Here is a 14,349-nt window from a genome sequence, read left to right on the forward strand (position 1 = left end):
TGGGTATCCTGAAAGATGACTGGCCCTGAATCACAGAACGTTATGTCGGGGGGAAGCTGCTTTTATTGGTTTTAAACATGCTAGGCTACCGATTTCTTAATTTCTATCTAAAAAGGTAGGAGTTGGGCTTTAGCTACTCTGAAGAAACCCCTACTCAGATCTCACTTTGGACCAGGTAAGGTCACATGATATAAGGAAAAGGATTTGTATTCATTCAGAAATTGTGATTGGATAGTTTTGGTTTAGTATTTAGTTGCCTAAATACGTCTTCTAGGATCACATGAGTACAGGAGAAGTATTCACGAGTTTCTGCACCTCTAGTGTGGTACAATGGTCATGTTAGAGGGGCTCTAATATAGTATATGTCCCTTTATAAAATGTGTGCTACCTCTATGAGAGCGACTTCCAAAATCTAAAATATGGAAATTTAGAACGTTCTGCATCTCAGCTGATGTGTGCCTTATATCATCAGGCAGTGCAACCACCTATATGGTTTCATACATACAGCTTGAACCATGATCAACATGCTTGACTCCAACAGCAGAACTGGGCTGTCAATACAAGGGGAAGTTTGAATTATCTGTAGTAAACTTTACCCCTAAATGAAGGTGCCTTAGTCTTTACATTACTCTTCTACAGGCAACATTCTTGACATAACATGCACTAAATCTCAGTGATCATATCTATGAGCTGTAGTGGTGGCACCCCAATAAAATCCGTACCTCACCCCCAGTGATATTTACCCCATTTCCTGTAAGTCCAGGGCGACAAGACTTGCCCTCTGGGGCACCGCCCCAGAGGGCAAGTCTTGCCCACCGCCGAAGGAAGACTACTAATGCTGTCACGTGAAAGTCCATGAAAAAGTCTGTATATAATTTAAAAAGAAATAACGGGGGACCGGGGGCGACTACAAGCTCTTATTCTCAAATGCCGAACACCTGTGAGCAGACTCTGATCAACAAAACACCTCCCCTCAATGTTATGGGGAAGGATTTTTGTTTTCATGTCCTAAGGTGACAACGCTGTTCCTCCACAGATACAGTACAAAGAGTGGAGCGTTGTCACCCTAAGATAGGGAATGTGTTACTGGCAGGAGCACCAAGCATAAAGGAAAAAAAAACAAAAGCAGCCGCAACATCTAAGAACTGTTAAGCTGCAATGTATGACATGTTTTTAGATACGTTTTAAAAATCTCTTTGTGATAAAATTCTTCCTCTCTGCTTATTCCTGTGACTAAGCACATGGAGACAGACTGATGACTTTTTCAGCATCACACCTCAGGCCCTGAAAGCATAAAACCCCCTTGTAAATGCATTAATATGCCAGTTCCTTTCCTGGTGCTAGCCGACCTTTTAGCCCTTTCACCCTGCCACCCGTCTCTGAACTGGTTTATGTGGCATATGCTGCCTTCCTGTAATCATATAATAATCAGCTCTCTTATAATCCACATTAGTCTAATAAATTCCTGGCTGGATGTGCTCAGTGGGGAAATGGGGTTAGTCACATGTAAAGCTTCATCCATAACAGCTGCTGTCACAACCCAGAAACACAAGGCCCCGGGGCTGACTCTTAATGCCGAGCCAATGGCTCCCTATTGAGTGTTGCCAAAAGCCTCATGTTACCAATTCACGCCAATGTATTAGAAGAGGGAGGGTAGAGAAGAGGACAGGGCTGAGCGTGTGATCAATCATGTGACAAATACCAGCCTCTAGCAATGGGAGAACAATGTCAAATACGGGAACGGCTTAAACATAAAGATACGGGCCAATGAAGGCCGCTCTACAATGCCATACACTACACAATGGCTGTCATAGTCCCACGTATCAGCTGGAATTACAATGGGATGTTGTGATTACTCAGCTATTCAGCAAGACAATATCCAATTGCTGCATAATTCTTAAAAGGCGCATAAGCTGCCTAATTGGCTTGCTTAAGATCATTTAGAGAGATTGGACTCCCTAACATGACAGAGTAGCTGGTGAAGGGCTTAGGTATGGCACATATAATTACATGCAGCAGATTAAAACCATTAGCTAAATGAGGTCTAAGTTGCAGCTATGAGATGATGGTTTTATAAATTCCTGTTTAAACATATAAAAAAAAACAAGTACAAAATAAAAAGGAGTGACAGAACGGTCAGCTTTGTTCTGAACATTATGAAAGAGAACTGTACACAGCATATACAATATCCTATATACAGCCTCTGGTATCTTACAGCGACACCCTAATATAATCTCTACATCTCTCATTTTTGAAGAAAAAAAAAAAATTTGAGACCAAAACACTAACATCTCATGCGAGACACATATTGCCATCATTGTTTGGAATTACTTACTAAAATGATACTGCCTGGCTGTGTCTTTGCACTTAGCTGGTCACTCATAGGTAGGTTGTATACATTGGAAGGCCTGCAATGTGTGGCCTTTGTAAATCCTTACCTCCAGAAAGTCTTCTCCTTCGCTTGGCAGGACCTTCCCCTTCCGCCAACGCTGTAGAAACCACCTGAGCTTCATGAAGGTCAGGAAGAAGCTCTGCTTGAACTGCTGGACTTCCTGCACTAGGATGTTCTTCTCCTGGCTCCAGAACTTCTGCTCCAGTCTCCTCTCCAGACCCAGGCTCTGGAGCTCAAAGTCTCGCCTTAGGAGCAGTTTCTGCTGGTCTTCCTTCAGCTGGAAGTTAAATGTTACAGAACGGACATCAGAGCTTAATTCTAAAAACACAAGAAAACTAGCTCAGACCATTACTTTGCCATCCCTATGGATCAGTGCACAGCATGGTAGCTTACGGTTGTACATTTAGATATACCGTAAACTCCCCATCATCCGACATTCAAGCAACCAGCAAAAAAATATATCGTGTACTGATGTCCCTCCGTTCTCAGTGCACGGAGCCACATCGCCCATCCCGGATTGGATGACCGGGACGGCGGCCATGAGAAGAGGTAAGGAGGGGGCACACAGAGACATGCATCATACAAGTGATCAGGCTTTTTTGTTTGCCAGTGGCTTGATGCACATTAGAAAAAATGCTGATTGCTTGGTGCACAGTATACTAAAGAATTTTGTTAGCAAGTAAATTGAATTGCTATGAAATTCTTTGTTTACATCTTGCTGCTGGCCGGCGGCTAGATTCCACGGTCAACAGCCGAATGTAAACAATGGGGAAAATAGCCAGCCTGCTATTGGCCATTTCAAATTGTAATGGCCGATAGCAGGCTGGCTATTGTGCCGACTTACCCACTGAGCAGAGGAGTGAAGAGAAGTTTCTCTCTCAGGTCCGCTCCGCTGATAGGCAGATCGTCTTTTTTTTTCCAATTACCTTACAACCATCGCAAGACAAAATGCGATGGTTTAAGGTGTGTGCCCAGCCTTAGAACGATGTAACACTTAACAATTTACCCGTGCAGTGGCCTTCACCAGCTCTACTGCGAGTGCCCATGGCTGGTCCACATTACCTACTATAAACGAGGCTCAAACCAACTATTATGCAAAGAAAAAGCTGCAATAGTTTAGGAGATGTTTTGCAGTTCTTCCTTTTATTATGGATATACCACATTCCTGAAGGGCCCATGATGAGAGAAACAAAAAGGTTGAAAATGCTAGGTGCCCAACTATCATACTGATCCATCTACCTTAAATGACTGAGTCAGAACAAGTATGTCTGAGCGTCCAACCCTACGTTATGGTGCAGCATTACGAAGAAGTGCCCAAGGATGCATATGCTTCACAGAATACCTTGGTATGGATTGCGGCCCAAGCGCACATTGGCACTACAGTCATTTACATTGCCCACCCCAGTAGGCACCCTAACTCAGAGCTGGACAATGCTCCTTAAGAATGACAGCTGGGGCCAAACATCTGAGGTTTTATTTAGCTGTTGGCAATGGAGAGGACTCTTAGTTTGGACAGACTGGCTCCTGAATTCAATATTAGTTTGTCCACCCAATGTCCTATTAATAGAGCAGCTGGCTGGCAATATCATACATTACCAACACGTGAGAGAACAAAAACCATTTCCTAGCCGGAAACAAATAATTCCATACAATATAGGAACAACAATCTCCAGCAATCTACTCTGCCCATAGCAACAAGATCATCTAATGTATTCTTTAGTACTAGTGCATTCTCCTCTAGAAGGAGCTTCTGAAAAAGTGCAATGGGGGTAACCGACAATATGTGAAAAAGACGGCTTGTTCTGTCCACAGCAACATCTGAAACGCGATTGCCTAGGGGTGACACGGAAAACTTTTGTGTTCATCTTTATACTACAGGCTGGCTGACAGAGAGCTAAAAGCTCTACTCCTATGATCTACCAACACCACAGCATGACCTCTGTTATTACTCCTTCAATCATCAATTCATTTTCATATCTTCAGTAGAAGATGCAAATTAACCAAAGTACAGCAGTAAAAACGATTTGCATCATAAATAATGCACAGCGGGCCATAAAACCTTTCAGAATACATCTGTAGCTCTACCGGCTAACATGAGGAGACGCGTGTACAATAAAGGAACGAGAACAAGCCACCCGGGAAGGAATCTTTTATAGACTATGAGGCCAAATTCCCAACTAGAGTTTGATTCACTGTCTATGTCTAGGCAAAAAACATTCACAGGGTTATTCATAAGAGGGTGACGGGCATGGAGAAGGCAGGAGGAGGGAACAATCTAAGACAACATAGCTGATCTGGAAAGTGAGCTGAATTATAGAATTGTTCCAAATCAGCTATGATGTCCTAGATTGTTCCCTTCTCCCAACTCTTCAGCCGTTAGGGAATAGCCCTGTCAGTATCTCTCTGCAATATATGCACATTCCTTCATGTTGTATGCCTTTAACCACTTGCTGACCAGGTGTTTACACCCCCTTCCTGTCCAGGCCAGTATGTATTGGTGGGGGCGTTCAAAAAATTTTTTTGCTGGCAGATCGCTTGTATGTTAACAGGCATCGCTGCCTGTTTTTAAATGTTGTGTCTTTCCCACTCGCGCGCCGCACGGTGCGCACGAGTGGGCGGGGCTAACAGGCCGCATATACACGACCTGTTACATCCAGGAAGCTCCCGGCCGGCCATTTTTTACAACGGCCGGGAATCGGTTAATAATGGTGCATGTAAAGAACTATACCTGATCATCTGCCAGAAATCTAGCGAGCCCCTGCCAGCACTGCTTGTAGTGAGCAGACAACGCTGCCTCTGCGGAGCTGAAATCCCAAACAATGCCATCACCCCTGCTCAAATTCTCCCCTTAGACTACATAACATGTTTCATCCTAATCTCCAAAACATGAGGGAGGTGTTCTGTAATCCAGTATATACAAGAAATTGATATAAGCTGAATTTCCTACATATCTGTGCCTGTCCTATGATAAATGATACTGCATCCTTTCCAGTTTTCTTTGATTTGGTTATGTATACCGGTTTAAAGTGAATGTGTTCTTTGCCCAGACAGTGCTTTAGTAGAATGGCCTTTGTCCGCTTCAGAAATGCTTCTCTTCCCATACAAATCTAAGGGCACGCAAAACTAGGTCAAATTCCATTCCGCAGCACCAACAATGAAATCTGAGTAATCTGATGGGAGCTGCATTTGCCCATCGAAGCCCATTGACACAGAGCCTAAATCTTACCCCACAACTGCATATTCTTTTAATATAAGGTTTTCATGCAAGTCACTTTAAATACTTTTATGAATAACTCCAGGAAAAATTATTAACCTTTGCAGTGAGGCTACTCCAAGGGTTAAGTGCTTGTTTGGGTCTAGGGACAAAAAGATATACTCACCTGAAGCTCTGAGCCGGCCCTCTGCACCCTGTATCCTCCTCTGCAGCAATGGAGTCTTCCTCAGCGTCCTCAGGTCTATACACTGTGTACTGTGTATGAACCACAGTAGCTGATGGTTCCTTAACCACTTCAAGACCAGGTGTTTAGACCCCCTTCCTGGATGGAATATGTGAACGGTCACGTGATCACACATTTTAACATAATCCCGTAATCTGTTTTACAGCGGTGGGATATGTGACCGACAATAGGTGAAGAATTCCAACGCTTTGTCAGATTTTTTTTTTTTTTGAAGCCCGTGGACGTGCATCTCAACAAACTTCCCCCTGTGAACAAAAAAAGTGAACCGTGAAATCACAGCACACAAAAACGTGCACAAGGGTGCAAGGTCCTTCCGAAGAAGGGACCCATTTCCCGACCCCCCGGGGCGCAAGGCTCCTGACAGGGGTTGAGACTGGTGGTCCACCAACCCGAAGGCCGGTGGACCCATTTCCTATGGGGACCTGCCGAAACAGGTCCCCCTCAGTACTTGGCAGGTGGGATCTCCCGAAGAGAAACCCACCTCCTGGGTGGGAGGAGGCAGAGAACCCCGTAAGAGGCACAGAACCTCCTCCCAGCATCAGGAATAGGCCCCGAAGGAACCTGCACCTTCAGCAATCTGTGGGTAATTCAATCAAAAAGCCAATCGTGCATCGTGCATAGAGTGCAATAAATAATACTAAAGTGTCAGTGCACCACGCTGACAGGCCTTAGGGGCCGGAGTGCAAAAATATTGCCCCGGACTAGCCATAAGGCCTGTCCAAGAGGCGTTGTGCAGAAAAAGCAAGGTGGTGTGTGACCAAGTGCACAGTGAGTCAATTGGGGTCCCATACCCATGTGACTTTCTGCGCACCCCTGGGACGCCACCCCCAGGGGGCACAACACCACGGGCTTCTGCCGCCCCCGAACCCTCGAGCCAGACCAAGCTTCGCATCCGTTCAGTCAGAAAGCCTGAGCGGTTCCCCTCTCACAGGAAGCCGCCCCACACGCTCTTTCACTCCAGCGAGTACTAAGTAACCATCCCCCGCAAGGACGGTTCTTTTCCCCACCGAAAACTGATAATAACAGATACTACACTTGATCTTAGCCAAAAGGCCGAGAAGCGTTTTGTCAGATGTTCAAGGGCAAATCGGCATCGCAGATAGTATATGCAGGAGAATCGATCTGCCCTGGAACAGCTGATCAGTCCTGAAACGTCACTTCTATCCGACTTTGTGAGTGCGGTGGAATGTGAGATCGCAGTCACAAAGCCAGATAGAAGTGGCATTTCAGGACTGATCAGCTGTTCCAGGGCAGATCGGTTCTCCTGCACATACGATCTGTGATGCCAATTTGCCCTGGAACAGATACAAAGCGTTGCAATGCTTGACCTAATGGTGGTCACACATTCCACCACCGAAAAACTGGGCGGGATTATGTTAAAATGTGTTACCATGTGACCGGTTACACATTCCACTGCAGTCACAAACTTTTGATAGAACACTGGCACTTATGGGAAATATAGTGCTGTGGAGAGATGCATGTCCCATCAGTGGAAAATGCGGGCACTGCAACCCCTACCAGCCGGCATAGATCGTGGTGACAAAAACGGCAGATGTGCTCCAGGAAGGAGAAATAAACAGAAATAAAGATGGAGGAAAAACAACACAGCTGATACAATTTGATATAAGGGGATATTTAATGTAAGTGGAAGTATATAAAGAGGGATCCAGACCTACTTTAACTATCCCTGTATTTCCTGATCTCACACACAGATGATATAATATGGAAAGCAGAAGCACAAGGAAGATTTAACACGGTGATAAATGGTGGCAGAAAAATCACACCTCATTAGCACAATACTTCATCTCAACACACTTTGAGGTGTTTAAATTAAAAAGGACTCATTGTCCTAGAACAAAAACGGTACAGCTTTGGACTAGCAGCTAAAAACATCCACATGCATGTATGGAAGAGGCTGGAAACCTGTAAAATGTGACCTGTATACAGCTCGGCTGTCCAGGCTATAGCTCTGTGCTAGCTGCCCTAAAGAGAAAAGTACAATAACAAAAAAGGTCTTATCTGTGGGGTTACTTGGAGGTACGTTCACACGCCTCCAGTGCCTGCACTTCATACCTGCAGCAGTATTTATCACCCTGACAGAGTCTAAATACACAGATGCAGTATATATTTAGCACCTCCTTTATGTGCCAAAGGATTTGCATTTCTGCCCATCCAGTTTTGAGATTCACACACCTCTGCCACACAGCAGAAACCTCTCTGGCAGGGCAGGAGACCTGATTTTTCTCTGCTGCAGTTCAGTAATACGCACAGGTCTTGTCCCTCCCCCAGCCTGGGCAGTGAAAGTGGAAGCAGCAGAATGATGAGCTCATCTTGCTGTCACTCTGCTCTCTCCTCCTAGCATGTTACTTGTTAAGACCTGATCAATGCAGCACAACTGATTAGCTCCTTCCTTCCAGTTTGAGCTCAGCTGTACAGGGACGGCATTAAGCTAACACAAAGTCAAATTCGGCTACTTGTACTGCTTGCATTAAAAAAAATAATGAAATAACAAATGCATAGCTGCATTCATTTGTGTATTTACTTCTGCCTGAGGTTCAGTTTTAAGAATAATGACACTAAATTACCACTTTCACATGTATGTCTAAAGACACGCTAGTTTCCCCTCTACAGTATAAATGAACTTCCTTATGACACAAGGCAATAGTCCAGACAGGGCGGTAGCTTAGACGGATATGGCAAATGTGTACACTGACCTGGACAATTTTCTGGTTGAAGGCCTCTTCATCTTCCTTCCTCAACTGTCTCTCCTGTGACAGCTGCTCCTGCAGCCCCTGAATGGTCTCATTGGCTTCAGACAGCACCAGCTGCAGGTCCTGAATCTGTGAGAAGAGAAAACACTAAACTTTATTTTCCCCCCAAAAGCTGACCCCCCGAGTAGAGGGACAGTGACTGTGCTCCCCCCGAGTAGAGAGACTGTGACTGTGTTCACAACGGGTATTCTTTATACAAATTCCGCACGGCTAGGCCGTTTCCACAGCACTAGCTACCCTAGATGGCACTCATCAGCGCCATCTAGGGGCTCTAGTGCAGTGCAAGCGGCATCCACCTGGCTGTACACGGGACGGATCTTTTATAAATGAAGTGCGCCATGAGATAAGGTGGATTCATTGGGTGCTTAATACTCCATATTTGAACAGATATTTATATATAATGATACAAAATTGTCCCGGTCGTTGGCAACCACATCTGTTCTTTAAAAACAAAAACCCAAAATTAATAAAATATATGTTCAATCTTTTGATGGCCACAACATACTGGAGAGAATTAAGCAGGTTACCAGGTCTTGCCACAAAGACTGGACGGTTCAGGAATTTCTATCTACACTGAAATGTGACAACTGCACAAGTGTCAATAGTGCACCATACAGTGTTGTCATATGTAAATTGAGTATCCAGCAGGAGCTGGCTTCAATGCCTCTCACACCCCTTCTGCACTTTTTGTTTATTTACCTTCAGAAGCATCTTCGACTCACCATCCTTGTCCCTCGCCAACTCCATTTTCACGTTAATCCAGCACTGCAGAAGCCGGTCCCCTGTTGCTGAGGTTGTCCTCTCCTGGATCCAAAGAGTACCCTGCTGCTGGACGCCAATCTGTCGCGTGCATACCCTACAGACCGCGACGTGGACACCCAAAGAAGGACTCCACCTCCTGGGCACAGAAGACGACAAAAGACTTGGGACTGGAGAGCCACATGACCGCAGGGTATGGCAAGTATAAGAGGGAGAATTTGTCCTTTAAAACCGACAAATTTTTCTGTGCTGCATTCCACTGGGATGATTTCCTGTCACTTCCTATGTCAGGACACAACCAGAAGTGAGAGGAGATTTTTTTATTTTTAACCACTCATCCTCCTCCATATCGTATAGAGCAGGGGTGGGCAAACTCCGACCCTCCTGCTGTGGTGTAACTACAAATCCCAGGAGGTATTGCAAAACTAACAGCTGCAGGCATGACTCCCAGAGGCAGATGCATGATGGTGGTTGTAGGTTCACCACAGCTGAAGGGCTACAGTTTGGCTATCCATGATATAGAGTAGATCTGCAATGAAGAGCCAAAATACAAGACACAATGGGCCTTGCTTTCTTTCCATGAGTTGTCTGTCAATTAGCATGATGCAGTGGTATCACCTTACGGACTTTGAGGAAGAGGACATCTGAGAAGACCTTTTTGTGTCTCTTGTCTAAAAATGTTTTACGCTTGATATGTTGTTGCGGTGCCATGTAGGATGTGAGGAAACTCGAGTTCCGCACGTCAGACATTGCGCCGCAAGGTTTATTGAAGTTTATTGAGGTTAAGGTATTTTGATGTGGATCCTACGGACCACATACTCAGTACGGGGTAATGCGGTGTCATGAATGACGTGGAGGGCCCAGGACTCTTGTCTTGTGCTACACGTCAGGCATCTCGCCACAGTGCGAATGTAATTTATTGTGTGATTGAGCTGTATTGCTATGTGGTGTTTATGCGCTGCGTCGCAGTACGAGGTAGGATGTACCCCGATTGTATAGCTTGTTTTTGTATATTTTATTACATTAATAAAGTATATTTTTCAATCAAAAAAGTGGTGACATTAGGTCTGGAAGAAGGTTGGATGCTGGGTTTACATGTTGTGGGGACAGTAGGCAAAAGTGTAAACTGTGCTTGGCAGTTCCATCAACGGATTATAAACCATGTTGCTTTACCTGGAATAGTTTTTTTTTTTTTAAGTTGGGAACACAGTACAGTTTATCCTTTTCTTGAGCTTTGAAATCCATATTTAGAGGCACCTTGGTACAAATGGCATTAGTAAATAGCTTATAGGACTTGTCTCATGGCCAGCCCTATGGAAATGTTATAAAGCAAACCTATGAATTGCCCGTGCTGTTCCCCTCCCCAAATGCACATGCCTCCCTTCACTCATCGACCTCTCTGTCCTGCTTCTGGAAGGGAAGAAAATACTCAGTGTACCCCCGGGTGAGGTTCATTCCATGTGACAGTGCTAGACCAACCATAGAACACCAGTGCTGTCACATGGGAAGAGTCAATGGCTTTCTGTAATACTGCATGCACCTTTATTGATAGTTTTCGGTGCATTAGGAAGCTCATTCAAATGTCTTAGCGCATGGCAAAGCAACACACAGCATAACACATGCAATGTGAACTCAGCCTAAAGGCAACAATGTTGCTTTGCTTCACAAGAGCAAGGCACTGGTTCATTTTAAAGTAAAGTAAAGTGGACAACTGAAACTGGACATATAGTGAAGAATGCCTAATCAGAGGTTACCTTCAGTGAAAACCAAATGTCATAAGGATCTATAGATCCCGAGATTTCAGCATCTGGGAGTTAAATGCACCCTCAACCTCTCCTATAAATGGACAAGCTTGGTTATACCTCCTGCAATGACTCAATACAAAGGCCGTCATCTTACGGTCACATGTCCCACGTAGGAACAAACCGAATGTGGAGAAGGTAGAATTGGAATTCATAAAACGTATTTACATCTGTCGCCTTCATCTGCACAAGGGCAAGCCTGCACCATCATTCCATTTAAAAGGGAACCCACAGCATGCTGCCTAAACGTAACATATTCTACTTCAAGATCACCCATGAGCAGAATCACCGATTCTACAAGATTGGACTGAAACTCAATGGATTGATTGAGAATGAAATCAAGCCTGGGCTTAGTTATTGACAAGAAGGGATAATTGAGGAGAGGGTTCAGGGAAGCACAATGCAAGGTCAATAAGCACTCGTCGTCATGGCAGGCAATATGCTGTATGCTGTATCAAGTGATCCTCAAGCACTGGATCCAATTACATACTGGGATATTATTTATTCAGCCCCATCTCCCAATACAATGGTGGGAATCTATCAAATCTGGAGCAGTTGCCCATGGCAACCAATCAGCTTCTCTCTTCCGTTTGTTCACAAAGGTTTGAAAATGAAAGGTGGATGCCGATTGGTTGCCATGGACATCTGCTCCAGATTCTGTCTGCTCCAGTTTTGATAAATTCCCCTCAATATATTTATCAACTAATGCTAAACATCTTGGAACGAACACGTCAGAAGATTCAACAATTATTTTTTTTAGCAAGAGCACCCCTACTTGCCATCTCCTCTGAAGCAAACATGGAGGGGTGTGGCGGGGGATCAAATTGTGGCTGGCTGCTGAGAAACAGTTCATCTTTTAGACCATTTAAAACAGAATTAGTCACAGCTAAGCTAATGTATAAATGTGAATATTCAGGCTTAAAATATATGAGATTTTCCTTCTTATTTAGCTTTATTCACTACAGCTTGAGAATCAGGGGGTCACCTAAACGCTGGAATTTGCAGTATAGAATGTCTACTATTGGCCTCATGAATTGTTTATCCTGAGAAAAGAAAAAGGAAAAAAAAAAAAAAGACTGTCCTATTTAATGATATGACAAGAAAAGAGTTAATCAGCTCTGCAATTGGTCCAGCTCTCGTTACAGAGCTTTGGATAGTAACACGGTTGCTAGGCAACCAGTAAAGAGAGAGAGTTGCTAGGCTGTACAGCATCAGACGTGGCCAGTAGGCAATAGTCATCCCATTCAGCCTCTGTGTATCACTGTTGCTGAGCAGATAAGGGAGTGGATGTTTTCAGCTATTTAAAGCAGCATTTACGTATGAAGGAGCCAGGAGAGTGAACTCCAATGTGGAGTCAGAGCGAGAGCAACAAATGAAGTAGAAGTCACAGCCCTTCAGAGCAGCTTTTTATTATTATTTCACCGATCCCAAAATACATACTTGGGCAGAAACGTGTTCTTACAGCTTTGCATTACAACGATAAACTAAAGTGTACATCATTACGGAGAATTCAATGTCCTCAGCAGAAAGAGCTAATTGACAAAGAAATAAAAGTCCCTTCTTAAAGTGGATCTTCACTCCCAGGACTGACTTTTCCTTCCTGCATTTTTGTTGTTGTAGTTATTCTCGCCCAGGGGAGAAGGAGGTGTCCTGCTCCTTCAGCCTCCTGGGAGATCTCCCATCACATATCCCGGGAGGGACCCACATTGCTGGAGGGTGAACCAATGATGTAAGAAGGGAAGACGCCGGTAAGGAACCAGCATGAGGACAATGCTTCTCTTTGCTGCTCCACCAGCTACAGGCACGCTGACGTCATCACATAGAATGAAGGATCAGCAGTCATTTATTGCGTGAGGACGTCAAAGGGCCCGCGAACAATTTGCAGCACCAGAGAGAAGAACAGCGGCTGCTTGGAAAGGAGGGATAGGGTGAAAGGGGAGTAAAGTTGTTTTATCTGAGGGGAGAAAGTGGGGAGGAATTCATTAGTACTGATTTAGGTTAACTAAGCATTAAATTGGGATAAAGTTTATATAAAATAAAACAGTATTCTAAAACAGAAGTTTTGATTTACACAGCAGGAGAGAGGGACCGGGTGTGCAACATATGTCCTGTGTACATCGAGGGATCGGGCGTACTTTGAGGGACTTGGCATGCAGTGTACACACTGTATACTTTTTTGGAATGCGTTCTGACACAGAGACCTGGTGCGATGAGTCCTTTGGTCTTTGCTTGCCTTTCTAATCCCAGCTTTCACAGGTCAGGTCCTTTTTACCGCACTGAATACAAGCGATCAGGCGCCCTTAAGAAATGCCCGATCTCTTGAATGTAAAGCTCCCGGCCGCCCGTTTAATTACAACAGCCGGCCAGGAAGCTACTCATCTGTGAGGAGAGGATTTTTGAAGCCGTGTACATAACCCATTGTTTTCAATGCAGCTGCACCACAATGCATAGTATACGCATTCCTGTTTGCTGCAGTGTGTTAAGCTCTACTCTACAAGAGAGCAGGTGTGTTGCCATGCGTTGTGGTAGCACATGTCGCCACAACGCATAGTCTGATTGGTCCCTCGATCAACATTTGTGCAAAGCAAGGGCTATACTTGCAGTTGATTTGATCTAAGACCTAAATGCATTACAAGTATTGTAATGTTGTATTTGCTTTTTCTCATGACCAGACAGATAGAATGCAATGGTCACCTACCTCTGCTGCAAAGGACTCGTTGTCTTCAGGCTGATAGGTGTTATAGCCTCTCACGTGGTCAGTACTGTGATCCCCATCCATCTTCTCCCAGCCAGACGTCTCCTTCTCTCGGCAGTTCCTACACTCGGGCTGCTGCATGCATGGGCGAGTAATGAAGAACAGAACGAGAAAGGCCAAGGGAAGGAATAAAGAAGGAACAAAAGTAGAAAAAAATAAAAATAAAAGAGACGCAATATGAAATAAAAGGGTCCCAAACGGTAAAAGGATTAAATAAAAAGGTATATGGAGAAAGAAAATTACATAATAAAAAAAAGGAGGAACAGAAAGAAGAGTTTGGCGACAGAGGAGGAAGACAAGGTGGAGAGGAAAAGAAAACACGCAATGAGTAGACACGTGGGCTGGGGGGTTGTTAAGGGAGAGAAAAGACAGGGAGAGAAAAAGAAGGGAAGAAAATGTGAAAACACCGGTT

General features: G+C 44.5%; 1 protein-coding gene across 1 annotated transcript in view; it reads right to left on the minus strand.

Annotated features, from left to right (window-relative positions):
* The window catches only part of SOGA1 (suppressor of glucose, autophagy associated 1), a 101,083-nt gene that overhangs the window by 21,325 nt on the left and 65,409 nt on the right, over window positions 1-14,349 (minus strand). Inside the window, exons 6-8 of the mRNA XM_018554058.1 lie at window positions 13,881-14,012; window positions 8,565-8,690; window positions 2,439-2,669 (exon numbers count right to left, since the gene is read on the minus strand). Coding sequence (XP_018409560.1) covers window positions 2,439-2,669; window positions 8,565-8,690; window positions 13,881-14,012 — 489 coding nt within the window. The remainder of the gene's footprint in view (window positions 1-2,438; window positions 2,670-8,564; window positions 8,691-13,880; window positions 14,013-14,349) is intronic.

The sequence above is a fragment of the Nanorana parkeri genome, unplaced genomic scaffold (assembly GCF_000935625.1).
Source record: "Nanorana parkeri isolate BGI_ZX_2015 unplaced genomic scaffold, ASM93562v1 scaffold141, whole genome shotgun sequence".
Taxonomy (NCBI): domain Eukaryota; kingdom Metazoa; phylum Chordata; class Amphibia; order Anura; family Dicroglossidae; genus Nanorana; species Nanorana parkeri.